Source organism: Osmia bicornis, chromosome 6 (genome assembly GCF_907164935.1).
Source record: "Osmia bicornis bicornis chromosome 6, iOsmBic2.1, whole genome shotgun sequence".
Lineage (NCBI taxonomy): Eukaryota > Metazoa > Arthropoda > Insecta > Hymenoptera > Megachilidae > Osmia > Osmia bicornis.
Window position 1 is genome coordinate 934,182 of NC_060221.1, and position 27,134 is coordinate 961,315.

General features: G+C 36.2%; 1 protein-coding gene across 1 annotated transcript in view; it reads right to left on the minus strand.

Moving 5' to 3' along the window:
- The window catches only part of LOC114873507 (5-hydroxytryptamine receptor 1), an 87,519-nt gene that overhangs the window by 24,239 nt on the left and 36,146 nt on the right, over positions 1-27,134 (minus strand). The window contains exons 4-6 of the mRNA XM_029181912.2: positions 23,868-24,163; positions 23,168-23,411; positions 21,101-21,313 (exon numbers count right to left, since the gene is read on the minus strand). Coding sequence (XP_029037745.1) covers positions 21,101-21,313; positions 23,168-23,411; positions 23,868-24,163 — 753 coding nt within the window. The remainder of the gene's footprint in view (positions 1-21,100; positions 21,314-23,167; positions 23,412-23,867; positions 24,164-27,134) is intronic.

A 27,134-nucleotide genomic window follows, 5' to 3' on the forward strand; every position in this document is an offset into this window, starting at 1 on the left:
TAATAAAAATACTCCAGCTGTCGAATATAGTTTAACATCAATATAAAAATTGTTACTTTTGGCTAGAATTAACAAATTGATTATGCAGCTAAAATTTACCTAATAATGCATGTAATGAATACCTCCATAATATTAACTATTATGGAAAATTTTGGATACAGAGAATAAAGGTCTCGTCGACCTCTAGGTTTTGATATATGACATGGAACTGATGGGTTCTGAGAATAGCAGGAGTTTCGTGTTACGAGCTGAACACGCTCCCACTTTAACCCTTTGTAATTCCCTGCCTACCTTTTTCTTCTTCCTCACAATTGAATAATCGTATCCCTCGCGGTATCATCACGAACGAATGATTATGATAAATTGGAAGACATTTGTATCAAAATTCTAATAAATAGCTAGACGAATAGATGCAATTTTAGAGAATAGAATTTTTAGATATGATTAAAGTAAGAGTGATAATTGGTATAACAAAATTTCTATAAAAATCGTGTAATAACATTAAAGTTCATTTGGTTGGAGATAATGTACCGAAATTTACCATTACGTTACTCCCTTTTATAAAGCACGAAATTATCAGGTAACCCTTCTAAAAAGTCCATTACCCAGGGCAAGGGTGAAATGTAACCCTTCATCCTTTTTCAGTCCATTTAATGGAATCCTCCAAACAGGATCCTTATCATGAAATGGAAAAAAGTAATGATCCATATTATCTCTGATACAAATGAATCATCCGTGTAAAATAAATTAATAATTCAGCGTATTGATTAACATAGTACACATAGTCATATTTAGTCCATATTGCTTGATAATATGGATTATTAAGGTTAATTGAAGATTAATATATTAATTCAAGACTTCAATTTGCTGTTTCAAATTACCAGCATAATAGTGATATTGAAAATCACTTTTCTTGTTTATCATTATTCCATTATGTAAAGATTGATGAATAATAAAAATTGTAAAAATAATAAAACGATGATCTGCATATAAATACTGAAATTTTATAATAAATGTTTGATTTTCATATCAATCAACATCTTCGAAGCGTAAAAATGAATAACAAAAGGTAGCAAAATAAAATAACAACTTGTTAATAAATATTGGAATATTCTTTCCCGCAATTATTTAACTTTCATGTCAATCAAAATGTGAAATGTGTGGAAATCGGCCAATAATGAAAAATTTGAGCAGAATGAATAATCATCGTCAGTAAATGTCACTCTTGTTTGATAACGAAGCAAGAAACCAATTCTGTCGATATCGGAAGCTCAATATCTTTTTTCAATATCCTGTACGTTTCGTACATTTCCAATTTCCGAATTCTTATCCTCGCTACATCCTTCAAGCAAACAAACTCGTCAATCCAAGGGTAGAACGTAAACCGTGTTCGTCAAGGAAGCCCGGATTTCCTCTATTAACCCTTTTCCTCAGGATATTGCCACGGATCAACCGAGTTGCTTTCCCGCCGGTTTGGAAAACCGCAGAAGACGTTTCCTTCTCCTCTCCAAGTCGTCCACACGCGTTCTCAACGAGCCGTGTCTCGCGCAGAAGACAACTTTAGTCTTCTTACAAGAAAGCGCCAAGCTCTTTCACATTTTTCAAGTCACAGATCCGTAGAAATTCTACAATTTCGATGATCATAAAGCTCCACCATTTCAATGAAACAACTTTTACTTCAACGTCTAGGAACTTCAACGTTCTCAGCTCTTCACAATCCAAAGAATTATTATCCTTGACTCTTTTTCTCTGTATAGGTGGATCGCTTACGAATGATAAACCGTTGCCTTTTTCGTCTTTCATGTTTCACTGAATCGTAGAATCTTTTACAAGAAACGTTCAGGCGAAAGAAATATCTCTGAGAAATTCTTGGAAATTCTTGTAAGGTGACCGATTTAGATTTTTCCAAAATTGAAAGAGCTTTTTTTTATCAGATAAAAGAAGAGGAATTTGGAGAACACGCGTAAAAAGATTCGAATAAGATCATGGATGCAGTTCGCGCTAGCGTGATTGAAATCCGAGATAATAAACTCGAGGAAAGCAGTGAAACAACCGATTAAATTCAGATAAGTAGAACACTTGATCATAATTCAAGCAATTCCGCGGTTCGCTTTAAAAACGTTGTTACTGAAACGCGTACGTATCTGGTTTCCTCATCTCGGAGGCCGCAAATTGAATATCGATTCTCCATTCCTCGCTAGAATTTGTCCGTACACTTTTCCATTCCTGTGTACCTTCCATACGTACATACACGTATGTACATATCCGAATCCTGAAATTCTTATTCTTATTCTTTACCGCGTCGAATGTTGTGATAGTCATCTGAGATCGACGCCTTAGATCTGTGATCTAATAATTTATCGATCGAAAACGTTTATGCAGTCATTTCGATGAGACCTTAAGCTTCAATTTTACATACTATAAATGCTATTTCATGGTACTTTTATGTCATCAAATTATTGTAGATTTTACAGGGTTTGAAATGTACCACTCGATGTACAGTAATTTAATAATTCACAGCCATCTGGTTCGTGTACCAATATTAGCTCGATATTTCTGGATAATTATTTTTATTTGAGGTAATTAGTACGAATCAATTTTGGGTGAGTGTCAATTCTACGCGATTTCACGAGCAGACATCAATCCCCGATGAACGTGAATTTAATACAGCGAACACCGATGCTGCCTGAGAAGATTGTAAATCCCATTATGAACGCCATTCGGCTGGCTAAATTACGACAGCTTCATTAGAAGCAGATAAGTTTGATTAACAGGCTGTACCTTTTGAAATATGACCTGTCTGGCCGGGTTGCATTCTAAAGGAGCGACAGAGATGGTGTTCTGCATGGACAGCAAATTTTCTTTCCAACAGAAACATCGCTTTATTTTTCATCCTCTTTTCTCATTTTCTTCTCTGAATTGTTTATGAAAGTTTTTATATGTTGATCTATTTTTTAATATGTTAAGTGCCTTGGAGCACTGGATTATTCATTCAAATAATTATTGAGAAAAAATTAGTACTTCATTATTTCAAACACTCAAGGGAATTCATAGATACAGATTGCATTCCTTTATCGTACTTTGCATATCTGCATAATGATCTTCTAAGATACAGTATCATGTGTCTGTCATCTTATCGACATTCCTATACATCGACGTAGTTTCACCAACGTATTGATTCAATGCGGATGGTATTCCTCCCAATAAATCAATATATCGACTCGTTTACACATGCACTGCACGCTGGTGTATTCATCAGTGCATCATTTTATCAATCTATGGTTTTCGATGCTTCACACATCCATCAAGATGCTATCAATTTAATGATTTGATGATTCTACGTCGTAAGAACCATGGAAATATTATTTTGCAATTTATTTGAAAAAGTATTTTACTATTATTTTATTTTCTTTCGAAGTTATTTAAAAAAGAAAGAAACATATTTATTCCTGGGAATGAACACAGGACGAAGGAAATCAGCATTTCTAATTGCTGCTAGTACGAGACGAGCATTCGTGAGTTCATCTGAGAGTCAAATTAATTCGTTTGCCGTGCTTTAGAGATAAACTCGTCCTATGGAAAGTTTCACGCGAGTTGTGTAAGGGACGTCATCGCTTTTCCTCAAACTAGTACACGGTTTGCTCCGGAATTCTTGAATTTCCATGAATGACCATTGCAGGTATTTGCCAGCAGGTACAGGTTATATGATATCGCCGATAAATCAACGGAAATCGAAGCCAAACCTGACGCTAACAAGCATTACCACCTCTGCTTTCTCATTATCACGACCATCGGTTACCAACTTTCCAATCGGAAACACGCATCCCTGACCACGACAGAAATTTTCAGCGAAGAGATGATTGCTATGCAATTCAACAGGATCAATCTGAATCACAAATTTCACCTTCTTTGAAATTTGCATTTTTATAAAAGAGAAAAGTTTCAATGATTCGAATACAAGAATATTTTTAGATATTTTAAAAGTCTAAAAATGACATAATAAAAATATTACCTAATGAGATTTGTTAATTTTGCATTTCAGGACTTTTCTCTCCTTTTATTTCGTCAGAGAGAATAATTGCATAACTAGCCTTTTAACTATGATACCTGGTTAATGAATTAATTAAACCCTCGAAAACGACGAACAAAACAGAAATGAAAAGTAGTTCGGGAGTTGTCACTTCCAGTTATCTGTCATAATAAATTGTCACTTCCAGGAAATCGTACGCGGATTATCCGAAATTTTCGTTGACAAATTCAGAAAATTGTCGACAGAAGATTGTCGCTTCAATTTTTCAACGTAAGTCTCGATAAGAGGCGACGCTTCGACGCTGAGCGAAGCGAGCTTCAATTAATTTTGACGAACGACAATCTGGATACTTCGAACGAGTATTCTTGAATGAAAATCGATCGGAATGGGGTTGACAGGAACATTGGGCTACGCGTGAAACTCGTGCAATTCTTGTTTCACGATTTTCGCCGTACCAGTCAGAAACGGAAGTGACTTCCGGCGAGAGGAAATGAGCACCGATGCGGCTAGTTGAAATTTATATTCCTTTGGAACTCATTATATTCGCATCTACGTGGCACAAATAGGGAAAAAATTGAAATTGTCGTCGTATCGAATAGTAGATAATCAATTTAATATTGTGAAATTGTAGGAATTCGTGAAAAATGAGAATTGAAATACCGGAAATAGAAAACAAGTCAATTCCTTTTACTGAATTTTCGGTTTTCTTTAGATCTAGTCGAATTTTACTCTTTCAATCCACGTTCAAGGAAACTTTCTTCCTTATCCTGGAAAATTCAGCATCTGATATCATCGAGGAATTGCCCACGGGTTTCCGGCGAGGTGAAACTGCTTCTTCGAATTGCTCTGCAGATAATAATCATTCGAAAGCGAACATGTTGCAGCTTTTGGGTCATTCGAGAGCTTTCTTTCAATACGTGTTCGAACATTCTTGCCTTGTTTGGTCTGGAATTTTAACGAACCACTAAAGTTCTGTGAAAAAAGTTTCTTCTCAGACATTTCTCCAAGGGTATTTTATGCTTCAAGTAGCAATTTATTCGTAGCAATCAGAAACTTTTAACGATACGATTGTTCAGAATCAATATCAAATTATTAGAATCATTTAATGTTACCTATATTTCTTCCTAGAGCTTTCGTTTTTAAAATAAATCAAAAAATGAATTAAAGACAAAATTAAAAAATATCAGGTGTCACTTGATCATCGTTTAAACGTATTTAAGTTTTGTTAAAATTCAGACAAAATTATAAAATTACACATGTGCATAAAGTGTTAACAATTCATTATTATGAATATTAAACGCATCAGATAAATTCACGTGTACAACCGATATTAATTATTAAACAAACGTGCAATTATAATATTCCATAATTGTGGTAAAATTTCCGCGATGGACGTTGTTGAATTAAAAATTGATTAAATATCCTATAAATTATAATATCCTTTATCTCGCGTTTATATTGAGAAAATGAAGATATCTATTCAAATAAAACATTGAAAATCAAAGGTAATCGTAAAGAGGGATGAGAAAAATGAAAAATGAAATTTGTTCAAGATATCAAGGGTATCCCTTGGCCATGTTATTATGTAAACTCGACAGAGCATATTACACGGTTTAATTAATCGTAATCGTCGGAGATTGCTCGCTGAAATTTCAACCAAAGTGTTCAACAGCTTCCGGAAAATAATCAGAATAAAGAATTAATCTATTTAATGAGAAAATGAAATGATCCAATTGATCGCTGGTAGCGAATGTGTTTATACTTCCATTATCGCTGAACCTTTTTTTTCCAGTCAGATAGTTGAATAGCGAACTCCAATAAATCTCTGCTACCGATGGAAGGCTCTTTTATTTTTCTGGCTGGTTTAATCAAAACGACGTTCGTTTCCGTTAATTCGGAAGCAATTAAAGCGTTGTCGGTTCGTATTCATAGAATACAGGCTGAAGTTTGACGATGTCGAGCGTGATGATGATGATTGTCATTCCGATGTCGTTGGGAAAATCGAGCAAGATAATGCTGGCACAATAAACACCCACGCAACGAGAGTGACTCTCAGCGTTTTCTCCGTGGATAATCGACGGCCAGAGATGTTTGAAAAAAAACAGTGGAAAAGGGGAAAATGGTGGGAAGATTGACGCGAACAAAGGGGATGATTGATGCTGGTAGAAATAGCTATGTTTAATATAATATAGGATATAAAAGCAATCTTTCAATCTAATGCTTCAATCCATTGCTTCGAAAATTGTTGGAGTAATTTGATCAGGTGAACAAATTAATTCTGTGCCTTTTCTTTTCAATTTGTTTTTTTTTTTTTTTGTCAAATGAGATTTCATTTGCAAGTATTTCACGGCCATGGATGCATATTTATTCGATGCATCTATCAGCAACTATTCACTTATCAAACTCACGTCTCGAGATGCAGGTGAATAAAAAAAATTAGCCCCAGGGGGCCGGACTTTCGAAGACTTTGCCTCGGTTTTTCCTCGCTTTTTCCTCGCTTTTTCCTCGAGCCTCAGCCGTCTCTCATTTATCACACGCTCTTTCCCCGTTCTTGGCTTTCTCGAGTTCGTGAAATAAAGATGCTCTCCGAATTCAAGCTGCACGAATTTGAATTCTGAGCCAGATCCCAGGCAACGTGCTCTTCAAATCGTAAAGCCACACGAGGGTTTCGGTCGAAATATTCCAAGTAAATTGATATTTTATGAATTTTTTCAGAAGATAAATTAAAGAAGCTTTAGAAAATGTAATAAGTATTCATTACTGCTACAACATATATGTAACTGAATTAATTCTTTGAAATCAAAGAACTTCTTTCAGAATGAATTGCAGCATCATCTCTATTGAATGCGAAAAATTCTGATTTATATTGAAATGAAATAACTGGCGGAGAATCGAGATTTGTTCCTTTTCTGAGGAGCAACTTCAGAGAACAATCAACGAACTGCAGAGGAGACGTTTATATGCTAACTTGTTTTCGAAATTTGCATTTAAAATACGTAAAAATCCGTGGAAGAATTTCCATAAGATTGCTGCTCGAGGCATTCTAAAATTCATCATCGAAAATATCTTTCTCTGTCCGGAAAGTACGCCTCTGGAAATTGATTTCGACGCAATTAGAATTCGACTTCCGATCGTTATTCATCGAGATTGAGCAGACAATTTGCAGCAAAGTAGTATATAACTGTGAAAGGGGTCCTTTTCATCGGCTATTAACACTTTTACGGCCAGTCAGCCTAATTACGCTTTGAAAATTAGTAATCTCGCAGCCTACGTTAAATGGGGTTCTCAAATATAATTCTATAAATTTTTATCTAATAAATAAATTATTTACTTTCTATTATTATTATTATATATAAGGGACTGTAAATACGAAATAGAGAGTATCAGATTACTGTTACACTCGCTGTTCCACTTCCTATTTAATCTCGTATCGTTTGCCATTTTGACTTCTTGCGATTGTATAACATTAGTTCAGCCCTACTAGCAAAAACATACCAGTATGGCGAGAGTACTACCCTCTTGCATTATCCCTGAATATACGGTTTCCGTGAACCAACAACAAATCTAGGTACAGGGTAAGGTTTTGTAGCACCGATCCAGGGGTTGTACATTCAACAATACTGTTGGATACCCAAAGAACTTGGGAGAGAGACTGCTGTACTTAGGGAAAATGGATCCCCTTTATGCGTGGTGGGAAATTTCAACGTACACATACATAACAGTAATATAAAGTAAGCGGAAAGTTCATTTAGGTACTAAAACTGTCACCGTTTTAATTCATAAAGCGAATTAACATTTTTCTTTCCTTGAAAGAATTTTTCATTTCCAACGAGGACCAAAATTCATCCATTTTTAACATTTTTTTTCATTCTAACCCGATTTACCAGGTCCAGCAAGACGTGTCCCAGAGGAAAGATAAATCACCGTTGTCTGCGAGTAATCCTGAAGAAAACGCGATGCACCCTCTCCAATTGATAGCTGAAAAATTCAATTAGGAATCAAAGTAACGACGCGACGTTCGCGTAGCGCTCTTCTCAGCTCGCGCGTACGACCGAATAATTGCAGGAGAGCCCGAGTATTTCCGTTTCAAGGAGAAATCCTGACGAATGATGCGAGAGAAAAAATTGAAGTGCCGCTGAAAGGGTCCGTTAAAGCGTGAAAATTGGAGAGATTAAGGTTGCTGACAGAGAGGGGGTAAGAATTATTACTTCTTGAATGGAGGGACAAAGTGATGGAAAATCAAGGATAATGATTCTCACCGGCGAAATAATTCCTTTTATTTTCTATTGAAATAAATTCTTTCCGACCGACTTCGATCAGCATAAAATAAACTATAGAATTAAAAAAAATGTTTTTTTCCAAGTTTTCTAATATTTTGCAGGGTGGATTTTCGAAAACCATAAAAATAGTAAAGATTGAGATACAATCATGAAAGAAATAATGTTTAATTAAATTTTCTGCTCTTATTATTTCACCATCGTTGAACTTATTTTCTTCACCAATTACATTTTTATGAAATTGTTCTTGTGAATTGATATTATTCGATAAATAAGCAAAGGTGCGAAACAAGGAGCGTTATTGTACATTTTTAATAAAGCACGAGAACGAGATGTTTGATCTTGAAATATTAATGGAATTTTCATTTTGAAGAGACAGCTGCTCGAAATACTTTTCCTTTAGTTAACGAGACGGCAAAGCGAGCAAGCTGAAAAAACGTTATTCTTTAACGATGTACAAAGGAGCCGCGAGACTGTGTTGAAAATATGTTTTATGAATGTGAAATAAAGTGAATTGTTGTTCGTAATAAGAATGCAATTACTTAAATGACTATGCAAAAAGGAACGCAGCATACTGCTCGTTCTTTGAGGTAATGAAAGCGAAGAGAAACAGTAATGACCATAATTTTAGTAAGAAGGAAACTACAAGAAATAATCCGATGATAAGCGAAGCAATTACTGGAGGTTTAGAATAATAACATTGACGATAAATTATAATTTCCTATGCAAAATTAATTCAACAGATCGTTTATGAGTATACTACAGACAGACAAAAAATTTGAATTTAAATAGATAAAATTATTACTAGATTCTACACTCAAGGTATAATTAATCGCAGATAGAATCGCGTAAAGGGATAAAATAAATCAGATGAAACAGTTCAAAGAACGAATTGAGTGTCGAAAGGGTGAAAGTGTGCAAATATAAAGGCAACGCTAGAACGAAAGAAAAAAATGTTCTCGTGAAGGAAATGGGGTGCGAGTGGAGTCGTAAGCAGCGTTTTGCTGTTTCCGTAAGCCACCCCATGGGGTGGTTCTCCTGCCTGACTTAACACGAGATTGTTATCGTCTATCGAGAACAACGAGCACACGCAGCCAAGAACCGACATAATCTTTGTGGATGAAATTTTTCCAATAAAATAATTGCCTGATACAAATTGATGAAAAAATCATTTTTGAAACCTCAATTTTATACTATTTTAATTTCCAAACGGCTTCAATTTATTTCCAGAATGAGTTATGTAATATTCAGAAGAGACGGGCCATTTTAACGAGAAATAATCCTGATAAATGATAAGAATAATGCGATTATTCTACAATGAGGATTACCCTGCATTGTCCTTAAAAAAAATCCCATTATTTCCTCTGCAACGCACCGGAAATGGAAATGAAGGAATCTGTAGGTGTAGATAGTCAGGTGAGACTTTCTAAAGATGCATATTCAAATTCGAGTAGAGAAAAAGGGGTATGAGTAATGACATGTTCGATGAGATACGTCTGTGCCTCGAAGATACTCGATATCGATGTACAGAGGGCAAAACGAGAACAAAGGGAAAAGTGTCCCCGTGCGATACGAGCCTGCAGTTGCACCGGAAACGGCTGCAAAGCTTTGTAGAATCGTACAGCAAAGGAAAACCCGTCTCCATGAACAATTCATATTATAGTTACCGTACACTTTCCACCTGCACTGTTATTGTTAAAGTATACACCCTCGCGTTGTCGCTGTCCCTTTGGATCATTTATTATACCGTAACAATCTACCATTACTGTTTATCGTTGTTATTATTTTCTATTATTTAACAGCAGAATACTACATCGACTAAATGCATCGTAAAATATCATCCAACCCCGTGAAGAGATCAGTTTGAATTTTTAAGCGTCTATCACAATTTAAACTTGTCACTCGAAATATTTTACAATCATGTCAAGAGAACGTAGACATTAAATTACGATGGAATTCCAACGAGAATATTTCTTATTTCCTTTTTACAACCCTTGACTTGGCCCCCGAACAAGTATAACAGAGAAAATACTACAGATACGCGAAAACGATGGAACGCTTTATCTCCCGCTGAGAGAACTTAGCTTCAGGCTACTGATATTTTTGCCTTCACTTTTTCATCTTTACCCTCTTCTTCTTCATCATCCTCTTCAGTGATGCCGATCAGTATAAACATAAATCAAGTTTAATGGAATGTATTTGATGGATGAAATACAACGTGTTCAGAATTCTAGGCTGTTTCACAAGGGTACTGCTCTTGTAGTTTTCGATGACAAGGTGTAATGCACTCGCAGATTCGTCAATTAGTTGTCAGAACTTTTTCTATTTACCTTTCACATAGAATTGTGAATGATAGATAGTAGTCTAAATATTCGACTTTGCCTTTACCTTAAAATTCATATTCATTTATTGTACAAAGTGTAAAAATTTGTTTAGAAATAAAAGTTTTGTTTTATGTGCAGTGTCGAGCAAAGAAGGTTTCCTCAGGAAAAATGGTGAAAAGAAAGATAAAAAATGATAATAATTAATCCTATCTACAGGCTGTAAGGGGACTTCGGTAGAATTTCTTCAATCGAATGGCAATCGTCTTGCTCTAAGCCATGAAATTGCGAGCTAAGAGGATATCACAGTAAAGAATCACACAAGCCAATAAACGGATAAGAAAGAAATGACATGATTCCATCATCCTTGCTGAGAGTTTAAAGGTAGTTTCCAGAGGAAACGAAGTAAAAATCAATTAAGAAAGTGTAACGAGTTTACAACGAGCACCGTGATGTTGTTTGAAAGAAAGTAAAACGAAGAAAAATAGTGGAGTTGCGAGAATTTTTTCAAATTTATGAAGGTATAACAGCATTTGCAACCATCTTCCATACAGCTGGTATGGAAAGCAAGGATGATTCGAAAATACCAGTAGATTTACCACTTGACGAAACGAAAATGACCAAAAATGGGAAAGTTCGATAAATATTGGAATAGAAATTTGCCAGGAGGATTGAAACATCGTTGAAAGGATTTTGTATGCGACCGGTTACAAAAATATACGTCTCCATGAAATATTCCCTGTCAGCAAGCTTCACAAACTGAGTACATCTCGTTTCCATCAGATAAATTGTGTTGTTCATCGCATTTTTGAAACAGCCTTGTTCTTTCCATGTTATATTTCCTGTCTAGGTTGCTCGATCTTACATCTTCCATCATTCATTGTTTAAATTAATTATCTAATTTATTTTACCATTCAGTCTTGTTCGAAATTTTACTTCTTGACTTTCTGGTATAATTGAAATCATGAACGAATGAATTTTTTGGATCACACACAATTTCGTTTAACGATCAATGTGATGATACCTTCACCCTGATCATCAAATAGAGCAGGAAATTGATCATGTTTGACAGTGGAAAACTCAATATCGCTTTCCTTTATTACGCTTTCAATTCGATACGGTGACACTTCATGAATATATTACCACATCATTTCATCTTTCGAGAAAGCATGATATCGTAATGCTTTTGGTTGCTCCGCCATTGTAATGTTTCTTCACTTTCGACTCAATGACAATATTGTGGTTAAGGAGGGTTAAATTAACCCGTTAGATCATTAGAATATTTCATCTCAAACGAATATTGTTAAAAAGGGATAAAAAGGTATTCTAAATTCAGCTACGTAAAAAACAGCAATATCATCATCAGAACATCATCGCGAAAGAATGATGCCGAAAAAAAATCCTAAAATCCCATCGAGGATTGATGAATCTACCGGTGAGGCATTGGAAAGCTGCTATACCTAATACCAATCCTAATATCAGCCTAATATCGCGTCTGTCGCCCGGTTCTGAATGCCAGCAACCGAATTTCATTTATCAGCGTCTCCCATGGCGGGAAAATCGATGGGAAATCGTGCACCCTAACTCTCCGTTTAAATCCGCGAAATCGGTCCGAGACGTGTGAGATGAGCGAACAGATTCCGCTCGAGGATTATCGAGCGGGCCAACCGGTCGAGAAAACGAAAAGAAAAGAGAAGAGGATCCATTAGAATGGAAATGGAGTGTGCGTTATGCGCCTTATGGGATTTATACTATGCCGCGACGCTTCCACGTATGAATACCCGAGAAAACGTTGAAATATGGTACCGAAAATCCAATGAAAGGAGCTGGACGAAACGATAGAAGTTTCTTTACGACTGCTCTCCGAACATTGCACGGACACATAGGTGGATAGATAGAAAGGATTTACACGTCACTTTTCGCTGTACAGTTGCAACCTTTGTCAAGGGATGAAACTACAGGACTGGCCGAGATTTAATTTCAACCGCAGGCCCTTTACCTCTTGTCTCTCGAGACATTTCGTTGACAGATTTACTTTTGGTTACGGTTTCATCGTTTCGTGAGATTAGATTTCAGACAAAAATTCATGAATACATGGTATTCTACATAAAAATAGTTTTTGAAATATTTTTAATTTGAAAATCAGATATTTCGTGGGAAAATTTGAAATGTCATGAATTTTTCATTCTTTTGACATTATTGTGATAAAGGGAATATTAATTATTTCGCTTAAACACGAATCGCAGATATGAATATCAAACTTTCGAAACTGGGACAATTTTATCTCATGATTTCATAGTTAAAGCCTTCGTCCTTGATACTTCTGCATTAGAGAATTGTTGTCATGGGCTCTTGAGGTTGAAGCTCTTCATTTCCGGGCAAAACTTCAACTGCAAGTTACAATCAGAACGTTTAGATATCTTTGTGGGTCAAAGTAAAGAGCTCTTAATCTTGAACTTGGTCTAGAAGAGATTTGAACAATGATAAACAACCCGCAGCACTCTAATCATTTACCAACTTCTACTTTATTTTCAACGATGCATTTAAATCAGATGAAGTGAACAATTTTTTAGTTTAGCACGAAAAGATGAAAGGATTATTAATTTGTAATCTCCATTAAAAATCGAACAAGGTGACCGACAAATGATTAAATCTGAAATTTAAGTAGGAAATAGGTTAAGCCGGTGGCTTCCCGTATCTTCTGCAAGCTTCTTCAGCTTTGTCTTCGATATTGGCTTCGCAGATTCAATTGCTTTCAACAGAGGGATGTTTCTCTCTGATCTTTTCTCGCGCAACCTGCTGGAAGCTCTTCCTTTTTAACTTATTTCAAGAGCAGCATACACCGAAAAGGAGCCGAGGGTGAAGAGATTTAGAGTGTTTTGGGTGAAATGAAGCAGGAAAATCCCGCGAAATCCAGCGGCAGGGGAGAAGCTTTTCCCTGGCGACCGGGTCAGCTCTCCGAATAAACCGAAAATCGATACCCGATTTGTCGACAACAGAAACAAACAAGCTACGAATCTATCAGAATACACACCCTACTGGCTGGATGATCTATGGATTTATTATGACGTTTTCATATGGTCTTTCATTTTGTACACCCTTCTTACTGTTCGATGGTGGTTTAGTGTTAACCATAACTGAATAACTGCTATATAAGTTAAAAGCTTGTAAGTTAATCATCCTTGTAATCAATTAGAAATTATCTACAGACCAGTTTCTAATTACTCTACAATATGTTACAGTCGATAACAATGGCAATCATTTATTGATTAACTATTAATTATGCAATAATAAGCAACTAATCGTCTAGTAATCGCATAGCAATCAGCAGTAAAGCAATAGCATGTGCTTAGTAGTAAGAGTTATTCCGTTTATCATAGTTTTGCTACTACAGAAATAGATGCTTCACCGTATATCATCGATATTATCTACAAATACTCATTTCATTGGAAAATTTCAATATAGCATCAGACACAGAGACGGCATATTAAATACGATTTAAAATATTTCAGTGAACACTCCTCGACCTAAAACTGCATATAACAATCCACTTTTTTAAACGTCAATTTCACTCAGTTATTTTCATAGAATATTTTCAAAAGCTACTCAATTGTGAATTTTATTAACAATACTTATGAAAGAAAATAAACATGTAAAAATAACTAAATTATGTACTATAAAAATAATTAATAATTTTCTAAATTGATTCATCATCTAGTTCCAAAAAGGCTTAAAAAGGTAGAATGTTTTTGAAAGAAGCACACTGACCTTAGAAAATTTATTCAAGTAAATTGAAATTGATACGTGCAGTACATCCGAGCCCTCCTCAGGGAACCGTATATTGTACCCGATTATTCCTATTCACGAACAAAGCCTTGAATTCTGAGCTACTTATCCCGTGACCTGTGACACCATGACCCATTTTATTATGGCTGTTACGACCCGTTTTACAATGAATACACGATTCTGCTATTATTTAAACTATAAATAATTCTGTTAAGTTCTATTAGACTAAAATGAACAAACAATAAAATAAAAATTTTCCAACAGTCTGCATCAGCACATCGATTTTACAAATAACAGACCAACAAAAAACGGCTTCGTTCCCTTTTTTTCCCGCTATTGAACTCGCCAAAAACTGGTAACAGATCAACGATCGAGTGAAAAGAAATTCCTACCATTGTACGTTGCATTCCGAAACGGGAATTACAGATAGCAGGCAATCATGGATTGTTCGTTTGGCTGCAACGAATTACCGCTTCCGGTCGGGGAACCATCAAACAGGAACACAATGAACGGCTGGAAGATTATTGCGCGTTCACCGACGGTGAATTTCGGTCGGAGAATTTTGCAAAAGCTGTCGGCCGGTGTTAATTCCCACTGAAATTTGCCGTTTTCGTTGCAGCAACACAGTTGCCCAACAATTTTGACACACGAGATATAGAACGCTCCACGGAATCGCGCGCCCGACGGAAGCTGCGGACAACACCGTGCAAACACTCGGTTTTCCCAGATAATGGAAACGCTGTCCGAGTTACCAGAGACTGGCGATATTTCCTGCCGGATGATTTACGAAGACGAATGTCACCACTTGAACGTTACAACAGAATGGGAAACAAACAATGTTGTCTGAGATGAAACGTGAAAGTCTCAGTTATCAGGATGTATGGCAATACTTGACCCTATGGAACAGACGTCCCTCCACTAAACGCCTACAAGGAGAAAGAAAAGAAATACCATCGGCATCTTTGGAATACTAAAATTCAGGTGTTCTCTATAGCCTCGTAATCCGCAGCAAAGAACGTTTAGCTGATAAACAAGCCGCAGTTACAACGGACCATTGGCCGTTCAGGCAGTTGCTGGTGGTCCTCGATAAAAGTGAACGAGCCAGCCGGGAATAAACCAATTAGAGGCGGTGCTAGCCGTCGAAACTGGTTGCCGTGTGCAAGGAGAAACAATTATCGGATCAGGGCCGGGCAATTTACTCGTCGAACTATGCTCGATTCGACTTCATTCGATTCGACGTCGACGCAACGCGGATGATGATAACGCGGTAATTAGCCTGGCGTCAATTAACGTGAATCGACGATGATACGCGGTTCCGCAGTAGACGTATTCACCGGAAATTAAACAAAGAAGAAGTGTACTTGGATGATTCGTTGAAGATTGAATTTTTCGAGTTACTATAAAATAATTAAAATATTTGATTATTCCATTATTAGGGTCAAGTGAAAAAGTACAGAAGATTTTCTGATTTCTTATAAAATCTGTTCCACTTTGCTCCAAGTTTTTCTATTAAAGTAATAGTATCCATGTTTACTTTCAACAGGATTAGATGCTGATCGTCTAAAAGTATTCTTCTTTTCATGGTTTTCCATTTACTAAAGTGAATTTTGTTAAATGAACATCTGAGAACACACAAAAGCCACGTGTCTGATGACAGGAACATCGAAGTAGCTCGATACACTTTACGATATGAAATACGCGTGGCTTTCGCGGTACATTACCGAGAGAAATTTTCTTTATAATGGCGTTTCAATAGAGAAAAATTCGCCGCATAAGGTAACGTTATAAAACGTATTTTTCTTTACATTACCTCGTGACAGGAGCATATTTCACGTAAAGGAGAGACGTATTCGATACGCTACCTCAAATCGCCTTCTTTTCACTTGGATACCCTCTTTGGCCATTGCTATTTCCGTTTCCGTTGATGTAACCAATATCTTGTAGATATTGATAACAAGAAAATGTAAAACAGCTGTTCGGTATAATTTTAGTTACTCGTTTCAATGCTTTTGAAATAGTAGAATGATTGACTTTACAGAAAATACATTTCTTATCAGGCAGCATATTGCAGGCCATTTTTATCCTAGGCAACGTTACAATATGGGAGGTCGTAGAAAAATCGAATGCTATCATGGCACCAGATGATGCTGGTAATAAAATCTGTTTTGTTGGCCTCTCCCAAAGTCGTGCATCGCTTTCTGATTCATGCCATTCTGGATTTCAAGAACCACAAAGAAAAGCATGTGGAAAAGCTTTTGTTACCAGCAAACAGGCACTGGGATTTAATATTTTTGTAATTAATAAATAAAATTATGAAACCGAGTTGGAAATTTAATTTTTCATCAGAATAAACTCATGTTTATTTAAAATTTCCAAAGGATCTACTAGAAGTTCGTACACTGCAATGGCAATATTGAAACTCATCCGTAGCATATAAAGTTCGAAACGAGTGGCAGACGAATATTTCACCTTTTCGAAAGTAATATTTACTCGCGCTTCGCTCGGCCGCAATTCAAAGGTTCCATTCAGCGAGTTTTTAATTGCCGACCAAGGCAATCGAGCGTGTCGTAAATTTGTTCGAGACGAGACACGATAAGTTCTGGCTGGTTGGCCAGCAGCCAGTAACTCGTGTAAACGCGTGCATTCGAAAATGCTGAAGAATCGCCGGGTAAAGGTGTAATCTATAGCTCGGTACGGGCATCAGGAGCACAGAAGGCTCGTCGTTCGATGAAAGATGCATGAGGCTTTTCTCACGCATCTGTTCGAACCTGTTGGCGTTGGTCCAACTAGTTTTATCCCCCCTGAAAGTTTGACGTACGATAATGTATCCACGTGGAAGCCTGAGAACTTGATATATCTTCACCCTTCTCCTTCTGCTTTTTATCGTCGCCCTTGAAATAATAACCGATAAACGAACGATCCGATTCTTTTCATTGCAAATCTAAATTTAGCGTTCGTATAATAATTATACGAAATTTTAGGTAAAATTAAAAAAAATTAAGTTTAGTAAAGCTTTTCATTAATTTTAAATAAAGCTTGTAATTGCAATGTGGTATTAGATAAAGATTCCCTGCATTTTTCAAAGATCCTATCGAGTCGACTAACAGACGGCTAATTTAAAAGAAACAAATAAATACCGCCATTACGATGCTCGACAAGTAGAAAGTGTACGTGATAAATCAGACAGTGGTAAGGCAAGAAAAGGGAGGATTGCAGAAGACGTTTCATTAATTCAAAGGTTTTCCCGGCTGTAGGAAAAGCCTCATCGTACGGTAAATTGCAATTTTATGCAACGATAGAGAAATCGGGAAGAAACAGCGTAAATACCGTATCGATTTTATTCGAACGACCCACCGCGGCGATCTTAACTCGTCGAGAAAGTCTCGTTTCTCTTGCCAGGTCCTTATCATTCTTTCCCTCTGCGCCCCTTTTTATTGCTTTTATCATTCTACCAGTTAAGAATGTCGAGATTGCGACTCGATTCTTCGAATTTAACGCGGATACTGTTTCAACCCCTATCTCGAACACCTTCGAACCCCACCCTCGACCTCTCGAAACCCTTTATTACCGAATCGAACAACAGAGTTCGTTATTCGAATAAAATAAAATTGTTGCAGAAACACGAGTAGTAATTATTTTGTATCATTAAAAATATCATATTTATATTATATTCAAACATAAAAGTTATGTTATATTTTAAAATTGTACTTTTAAGCATGATTGGAATGATTAAGCATCCATAATTATATAGAAATTTTGCAAACATCTAACTTTTAATGGTATACGCAGGTAGCTGAATCTGATACCAACATTCATTTCTCCTCTAAGCTTGCTAGCAACAAATAGCAGCATTTATTGTTGGATTTATCTTGATCTATGTAAGCAGATAAATATGACAGTACAAGCAGAAAGGAGAATACGAAGATTAGACTCATACATTTTTACTAGAACTACCTGTCACATAAATTACCATTTTCTGGAACCATAAAAGCAAGCCTACTATAAACAATAGGAACGTCAGGTCACTTTTAGTAATAAGACAAGTATTAACTTGACACAAGTGTACCATATTTCTCAGAGAAATATAAATACAAAAATGTTATATTTTATAAGAACGTAGGTAAATTCAAAATATTATAATAACATTTCAAAATTAAATAATTTAAAAATTGTTTAAAATATTCCAAGAGAAATGACTTTTTTCGAATTCTGTTATTTTAAATCTAAACCCAATTCAACGCCGGAGAAGAACGTTGAAAAAATATCGAAACAAAACTGAAAATATCCGACAGGTGGACATTCGAACAAAAAAAAAAAAAAAACAAAAAAAAGAAACAAATTCGTCGAGTGTCGCGTATCACGCGCGAGTCGATGAAAGCAGTCCCTCGAGTAATTAAAAAAATTCGAATTGTTTTCGACGTGAGAACTTGCAGCCGCGACCAAGCGAGAAGCATATGCTTTCCTTTTCTTTTTATTTTTATTTTTACCTTTTTTCTTTTTTTTGTCAAACCGCTTGGCCAGTAAAAGCGTGCGACAGTGTCACAGCTGTTCCGACATCTCCGCGTGAATTTTCCGCATTTTTCTGAGAGCCGGGAAAAGTGAATTTATGGCGTGTTCCATCGGTGAAACGAAAGAATTCAACGGTAACGAGGTCGGAGCAAGTTTTTGTCAGACTCTTTTGTTTTCCACCATTTGCGTTTGCTAATTTCCACTTGGCATGAGAATATATGGGGGAGAAGCTTGTAAAAAGTCACGTTCTTTAGCGAGAATTTTCGGCCCTTAAGAAAATGTTTTCACGCTATCGGTACAGACAGAGAAAAGAAAGCTATATTGTAATTGTACGAAATATTATAATATTCGCTGTGGAAAATGCGGATCAGAGATGTTAATACATCCTTCATCGATGAAACCTAGTTTCTCAATTATGAAGACATCTCTGCTTGAAAATCTCGTGTGTCACAGTGTCCCTTGGGACTCTTGTCCCAAGGCGTTACAGGAAATAATTTTCTAGTTGCCCGTCGCATAGAGTAAACTTCGTTATTCTAACTACATCTACGATGTTACAGGTTTGCAGGAAATATGCAGGGAACTTCTACCAGTGTCGACTAAAATTTTAACGATCCCTGGCAAGCTTCTTCGCATACTATGATGAGCTCCCCTTAAAACTGATAATAGATTGTGCAACAGCTAAGAAAATTAAACGCTGCTAAAGCTATCGTTGAAACTCGACGAAACATCGCGTATTCCACGGGAACTAATTCAATTTCTCTTGTGAAATCGTGAGCAAAGTAATCTTTGCTTATTACTGAAAGTATGCTTAATTGTGTGATTTGAAAGATAATAATACTAACGCGTTAATTACTTTGGAAGCCTTAAATGTATTATAATGAAATAATTGATAGAAGAAAAGAGAAAGAGAATTTTCAATGGCATTATACTATTATTAGCTTAGTGAATTCAATTAATCTTGATACTGAAGATGCTTAATGCGCCGATATTCTTAATGAAAAAACTTTTAAATTGATGTAACCAAAAATAATCTGACCCTAGTATAATTTATAGCGCAAGGAAATTAGAAACATCAACTCTCAACCGTCGTGAATTAAGTAAGAAACTTTTCCTCGAATTCTCCGGCCTGAAGTCCCTTAATTACTTAAATTAGTTTATGGCACGTGCGAGACTAATAAGTTACAAAAGTGTTCCAACGATAGTACTCGGTAAACCCTGGGGTGCTAGCAGGATGTCGACAACTTTAATGCGCTTTACGTATATTACACGGCGATGTTTTATAGAAAAGAAGAAAAATTATTCTACAGGACAGCCCGTTCGAAAAATCACTACGTATTAGTGTCAAAACAATATTAGATTATAGGACATCAACTAGTAGATTTGAAAATATAGCAAGTCTGGCAAGATTTGATGACATAAAAGTATTCTAAAATAGCAATTACACTATGCCAATTTGAAGCTGAAGATTTATAAAAACTCACTACATAAGGCTTTTGTTAAAAACTGACAAGTTGTCAAAGAATGGTACCTGAATTTCCATGTGCTCCATTGCTTGCTGTAATTAAAAATCAGCCATTTTGTATTAAAAATATTTATGAAGCGTCTACGTAATTATTATTATTATACCTTAAGCTTTAATTTGATGTACTATAAGTGTCATTTTGCAGTACTTTTATGTCATGAAATCGTGTTAGTATGCAACATTCAAATATCAATGAATTTTCATTCGAAATATCATTTTCTTTTTCTTTTTTTCTTATACTAAACTAGTAAAGAAGCAAACTTCGTGAACGAGAATAAATATTACATTTTCTTTTGAAGAATGAGTTCAAGTTCCTATGCACTGTTCCATTGTAAACTCACGATTCGCGTTAATAGGACAGTTGCGAGATCATGCTCGTTGAATAGTTTTGTTGTGACTATCTGTGACCCTTTGTATTCGGGTGAGATTCGCGTGGAAAGTTTGCCTTGCTAATTTGCGGTGAGCGATCGCGAAATCACATCCATTAAATCGTTCGTGCTCGTCTCTGTAAATCCGAGCTTTTGTTTCGCGATGCTCTCGTCGGAAGTTCGCGTGATAAACGCCTTTTCGTTTATTTATGTTAAATTTTGTTTAGTAGGTATTTTAGCTGCGATTGAATAACGAGCGTAAAAGAGAGATTTATTTATTCACTTACCGTGGTGGAGGTGCTCGAACTTCGGTGTTGCATCACAGGTGGACTTCCATGAACCCCCTGAACGTCAGAATTTAATTGACGGTTCACAACTGACGGCTGATGGTGCTGCGTCGTCGGCTCTATGTCCAGGTAGCAATGAGCCTCCAGGTGACTTTGAGCTCTTCTTTCCTCCAGGACTATTTTACGCGCGGCACAGAATATCTTGTAATACACCTGTAACACGAATTATCCTCAAGTTCGATCTGTATCTCTGCTTTCAAACTCTAAATTTAATATCGAAACGCGATGGAAAATCAATGAAAATCTAGGCTCTACGTGGAAACGGTGAAATCACTGGGTAAATAAGCGAACCATTGACCACAGGACAGGGGGATCGTTAAAATTCAGAAAATTTCTTTTTGTTTTTCCACCTGGACAAGAAGAATTGATTTTCGATGTTGCGGTCCCGATTGATTGGACGTTTCACGTGTGGCAAACAAACCCATGGAAATAATTGGTGGGAAACCAACGTAACGAGTCCGGAAAATAAACGGTCGCGCGCACTTTCGCGGTCGTGTGACAACGTTAACGTGAATTGACATAATAGCAGTGAAATAATTGCCAGGCCGTCGTACCGTCGTCGACGATCAACGAGTGACAGTTTTATTGCCAGCCGTTGCTTTAATTAATGCGATAAAATGTGTCCTGATGTTTGCGATGGATAAACGCGATCTAGTTGCCGGATACGTTTCCACGAAACTTATTTATCGAGAACGTGAACCGCGTCGTAAGAACCTTTTTTCGTAGATCTTTTCAATAAGACCTTCGAAGCAAAAATTTGCGATACTGTGACCTTGTGTATTAAGTACATTAAATGCAATACGAAAAATGGATATGTGTAATAATAGTATTAATGATATGTTTAATTTTCGCTAGTGAAAATGTCGATGTTCTAGGCTCCCTAAGGAAAGTCTTACGCGAAAGCATTTTGCTAATTTCACTGGACGTAATAACGTTAATAGTATAATGAACAATACTAATTCGTACGCATTAATACTATTAATTTGTAACACATTTCGGTAATTTTAATATGGGATTCTCTGTATCCATCGCGTATAACGAAGTTGGTCGTCAGAAATTGAACCCACGCGAATCCGACAAATTTTCAAATTCAATTATCTTGGAAATGAAGCAATATACGAAAAAATTTCATTTCACATTTTCAATTTATCTTTGCACGTAGAATAATCTACTTTTTGGTTGTACCAGTTACCTTGCCTGTATAACGTAGAAGTTCAATTAGTTTGAATTACGAAGGGCTCATTCTATTAGGAGTTAGTCTAAAGTTCGAAATTATAATGATCGCTTTCGGTGATCCACTTGCTAACGTAATACACTTCCTAACGCATTAATTAGGCTTCATTAGAGCCAGGTAACTAAGTTTGTTGTCGGTCGATGTATTATTAAACTTCGATGACCCTCTAATCAGTATAGACCGTCGCCGTCTCAATTAATTTGATAAAGCTTAACAATTCGGGACGAGGCTGGCTCTCGAATATGATGGATGAAGGAAGCTAAACCAACGGGCAAGAAATTTAATCAAATTCAAATATCATCGTGGATGAATTTCAATTTAGATGAGAGACACTCCGGTTGAAACGTTTAAGTTTATTCAAAGATTAATTGGAATCACTTCGTGTTTAAGCACTTTTAAACTCGATTTAAGAACTGCTCTTAAGTTTCACTGGGGGCCACTTTAAACTGATAATTAAGTACACTTTGAAATCCTCGAGAAACTCGAATTTCAAGCTGCTTTGTAAGCTGTATAATTTTCACTGGCCATTCGAACAGTTTATCCCATTGTTTTTCTTCCAATGGTCAATGAAAACAGCGTTCCCTTAATTAAAAAGTAATTTCAATTTCAAATATCGTTTTTAAATTTTCCATCAATATTCTCTTTCTTTGCCCGGGTATGTACGTAAAATTGAAAAATATTAAAAATTTACCATGGAATCTTACTGGTCACTAAGGATTTCTAAACCATAGAATGAGAAAACGTGGGAAACAATATATGGAAAGCAAACTTACCTGAATCATCACGAACAAAGGAATGTAGAAGCTGCCGAGCGTAGCGTAGATTTGATAGAAGAAATTCTGGCAGACTACACAATGAAATGCCCCAGTCTCCGAGTAAGTATGCTCGTTTCCCATTATCAATAACGGGGGGAGACTGATACAGGCTGCTCCTAACCAAACGAGGCTCACATAGATGATCATCCGTCGAGGTGTTCTTTTCACCCCATATTTTAGTGGCTTTGTGATGGCGCAGAAACTGGAAATCGATGAGACATAAACTGTGTTTATCTCTGATGAAGCACAGCTACATACTGAGGAAACCGAACAGGCCTGTCTAACGTCGAGGGCAATGGAACCTCGTTTTGCTTGTATACATTGGTTCATCCGAGACGAGACGTGCCGAGTTTAACTTATACTAACAATAAGTTTTATACAACGTAATATAAGATATTTTTCTTTATTTATATAACATTCTTTCAATAACTTTTTCTTTTCAAACTAGTTTTTGAAAAATTGACGAAAGTTATGTTTTATATTTTTTCAAAAAATTAAAAAATTATTTATCATTCGCTACTGACGATTAATTAGATAGTTAATTATTAATTAATTAGTTACATAAGTAATTTGTAAGTGAATTATAAATATGAAAGAAAGTGCAGTTGATAAAATAATGTAACATTACTGAGAGAATTTCGAAATCGATTAAACTCACCGATCAACGGAGATCATGCAGAGATTGAGGATGCTGGCGGTGCAGCTGAGCACGTCGAAGCTAACCCAAAAGTCGCACATAAATGCACCGAAGGACCAATTACCAGAGATCTCGTACAGCAACGCCATCGGCATTACCAGAAGGGCGACACAGAGATCGCTAACTGCAAGGCTAACCAGCAGATAGTTGCAAGGCCTTCGTAGCTTCCTAACGAGAAACACGGCAACGCAGACCAGAATGTTGCCGATCACTGTCCCGACGATGATGCTGCCAAGCACCAGGGCGATTAGTATTGCCTGCAATCAGATAACTATCCCTATTACACCCAGACAAATTCAACACGCTAAACAATATCACAGAATTTCAATTATCCTCTGTAGATTTTACAAATATTTATCGACCCTTTAAAATAAAATAATTCTTTTAAAATTATTTAAGTGTCTTTTTTTTAAGTTAAGCGGCTAGAAACTTAAGTTAAGTTAAGTTAAGAAACTTAGTGGCTAGAAAAATACTCGATAAAAAGGCAGAGAAATTATTTATTACCAATGCATGAATATTGAACGCGAGTCAACCTGACGAGCCAATAACCTACTTCGAGCATAGATGATTCAAAGGTGAATAGGATCGATATTAACCGCGATAAAAATGTGTGGTGTGCTTTTGTCATGGAACATGCTACGCAAAAATTACGTAATGTCAGATTCACACCAACACGATCATTGTTCTCTCGCGTTTCCGGTAATTTCTGAGTGGTCCTACTAAATCACTTCTGTTCGCCACTCTCGTCGGCGAAATCATATTTTTAATGGAAATCTGTGTGAATGAAGTAATTCGACGGACCTTGCGGATAAATGATAATGCAGACTTTTAAATCAAGAAAATAACTGTCAATCTAGATCAAAAGAATGAAAGGATTAGATTTTTAATAATACTGTAACGTGTAGAATTTACAACACCTGTCCATTTTCACTACGTCGGTCGACGCGATGATGTTTCCATGCGAATTGCAAAAGCAATTACACATTCACACACCATCAGATCGTATCTACGAAATTCAAAATGGAAAAATATCTTCTCAATTTTGACAACAGCGTGTAATCACGTAAAATATCGAGCCCACGCATATTCTCTCTAGCTATTCCAATATAAATTCCAATATAAATAAAATATTCCAATAAATATTTTATCGGACTGAAGAGCGGTTCCCGTATAAATTATCATCGAAATCGATAAGAGGAACAAGTTACACGCGTTCGACTATCGATTCGTCAAATTGTCATTAAATTTTTCAACGTCAGCCGCAACGTTTCAAAATCAAACCTCGTTTGTACGAATCTTGATCGTTAATCAAATTAATCTTTTTATACCATTAATCCGACGAAATTGCGTATTTCGATTATGAAAATCTGCGAAAATCATGGACGAAATGCTGGTCTTGATTACGAGCCCATTAACGATCCGATAAACTTCGATAATCTCTTCAATATGTGAACGGTTTCATGGGAAAATGTTTGGACGTAGTTAAAACGATTTGAAACCAAAAGTTTTTAATCACTCAATTTAAGGATAATTGAGATTGGTGATCTATCGATTTTTAGGATAATTAAGAATGTAAATAAATTAAATATTATCCTCACTTGAAGATGTTGTCTTCATTAACGCTTGCATTTTTACTTCCGCTCAACTTTCACTAATACAGTTTCTCAAACACGAGAACATTGTCGTCCAACTAAAACACTTTAAGTTGAAAAGCTGCTCGAGTACTTTTTTTTCCGACACGATCCTCCCGAGCTGCTTACGAAAAGGTTTTTTCGTAAAAAAAAAAGGAAGAGTGTCACTTAAACTCAGCCCGAAGGAAACTAATTTCGAAGTTCACGGGATACTAACACGTATTACGGAAGTTTCATCGAACACCTCGAATTCCTCGACCGCATTATAATGGAATTTTGAAGTGGATTAAGAATGCATGGCCGGTCGTTAAAGGCGTAGGATTTTTCTCCAACGAGACAGGACTTTCAAAAGGTCCTTTAACAGGACACCTAGAGATCTGCAATCTTGATGCACGAGGTCTCGGTGAAACGAGAAGAAAAAGGGGATAAAGAAAGAGGAAAGATTCATAGCCTCGTATAAATATCTTGGTTTTTATGATTTTTTTTCTTGGGTATTAAAAAAGTCAAACGCGATCCTCTGCAGTTATTCAAACTTTCCTTACTGAGAGCAGAAAAACTCAGAGAGATTGAGAACAAAAGGAAATTACGTTGCAATTTATCGTTGATTATCTGAGGGAACAGAAAAATGAAACTGAATGTTTGCACTGCGCTTTACACTTCTTTAACGCTGATTAAATTAAATCTGCGAAAGCAACAATATAAATCTAATTTTGATTTTCAACTGTATTCATTTTCATTAATTATAAAATTATTTTTTTAAACTCAGGGGATACCGTTCGACAATTAAAATAATTACTTGCCCAGATGAGTTTTTGTGTTTCAGGAACGAAAAGTTGAAGGTTCGTGTAAATTACTGAGTGTTAGTATTAAACATATGCAACTGATCATGTGTCTCATGAGAGAAATAAAGGGAACATAACGCGGTCTAATTAATCGTCCAACGTTTTGCCGAATGGCGATTTTAATCCATTTGGTTGGCGTGATGAATTTCGAGCTCGTGCAAAATGAGTTTTGGGAATTCAAGAGCCGCTCTCAAATGAATTATACACGCTGTTGTAATTTCCTATTTCAAATAGCTATTTCGAATTCAATTAATATATTAGATATTTATAAATCTGGTAATTTTTAACATTTACTTATAATTTTGAAAGTGCTATATGTGAGATACCTACTATCTAAAGTACGAGAAAGCCATGTACGTGATATTTAACCGAAACTATTTCGTGATTACAGCGAAACCCATTAAAGTTTCTGTAACTTTTGACATAGCGAATTCTGTCGATACCAGGCAAAGATTATTGATCGAAGATTAACGTGAGAGCCATGAATAATTATACCAGACTAGATTTGAAATAAGGGGATGTCGAACGCTGTCGTTCGGCCAAGTTCTTGCGGTCAAAACTTTGGTAGCTGTGCAATTAATGACGAGTATGTAATTAATTTGCTTCGGGCAGATGCTTGAGAAATGAACGGAAGATTATTTATACGTCATACGAACTGTGTTCTCGCATAATGCTATTAATAATAATAAATAATAAATAAAATAATTGCCTCCATATTGGTGCAACCCCTTCAATTAACAAACGACTGAACAAAT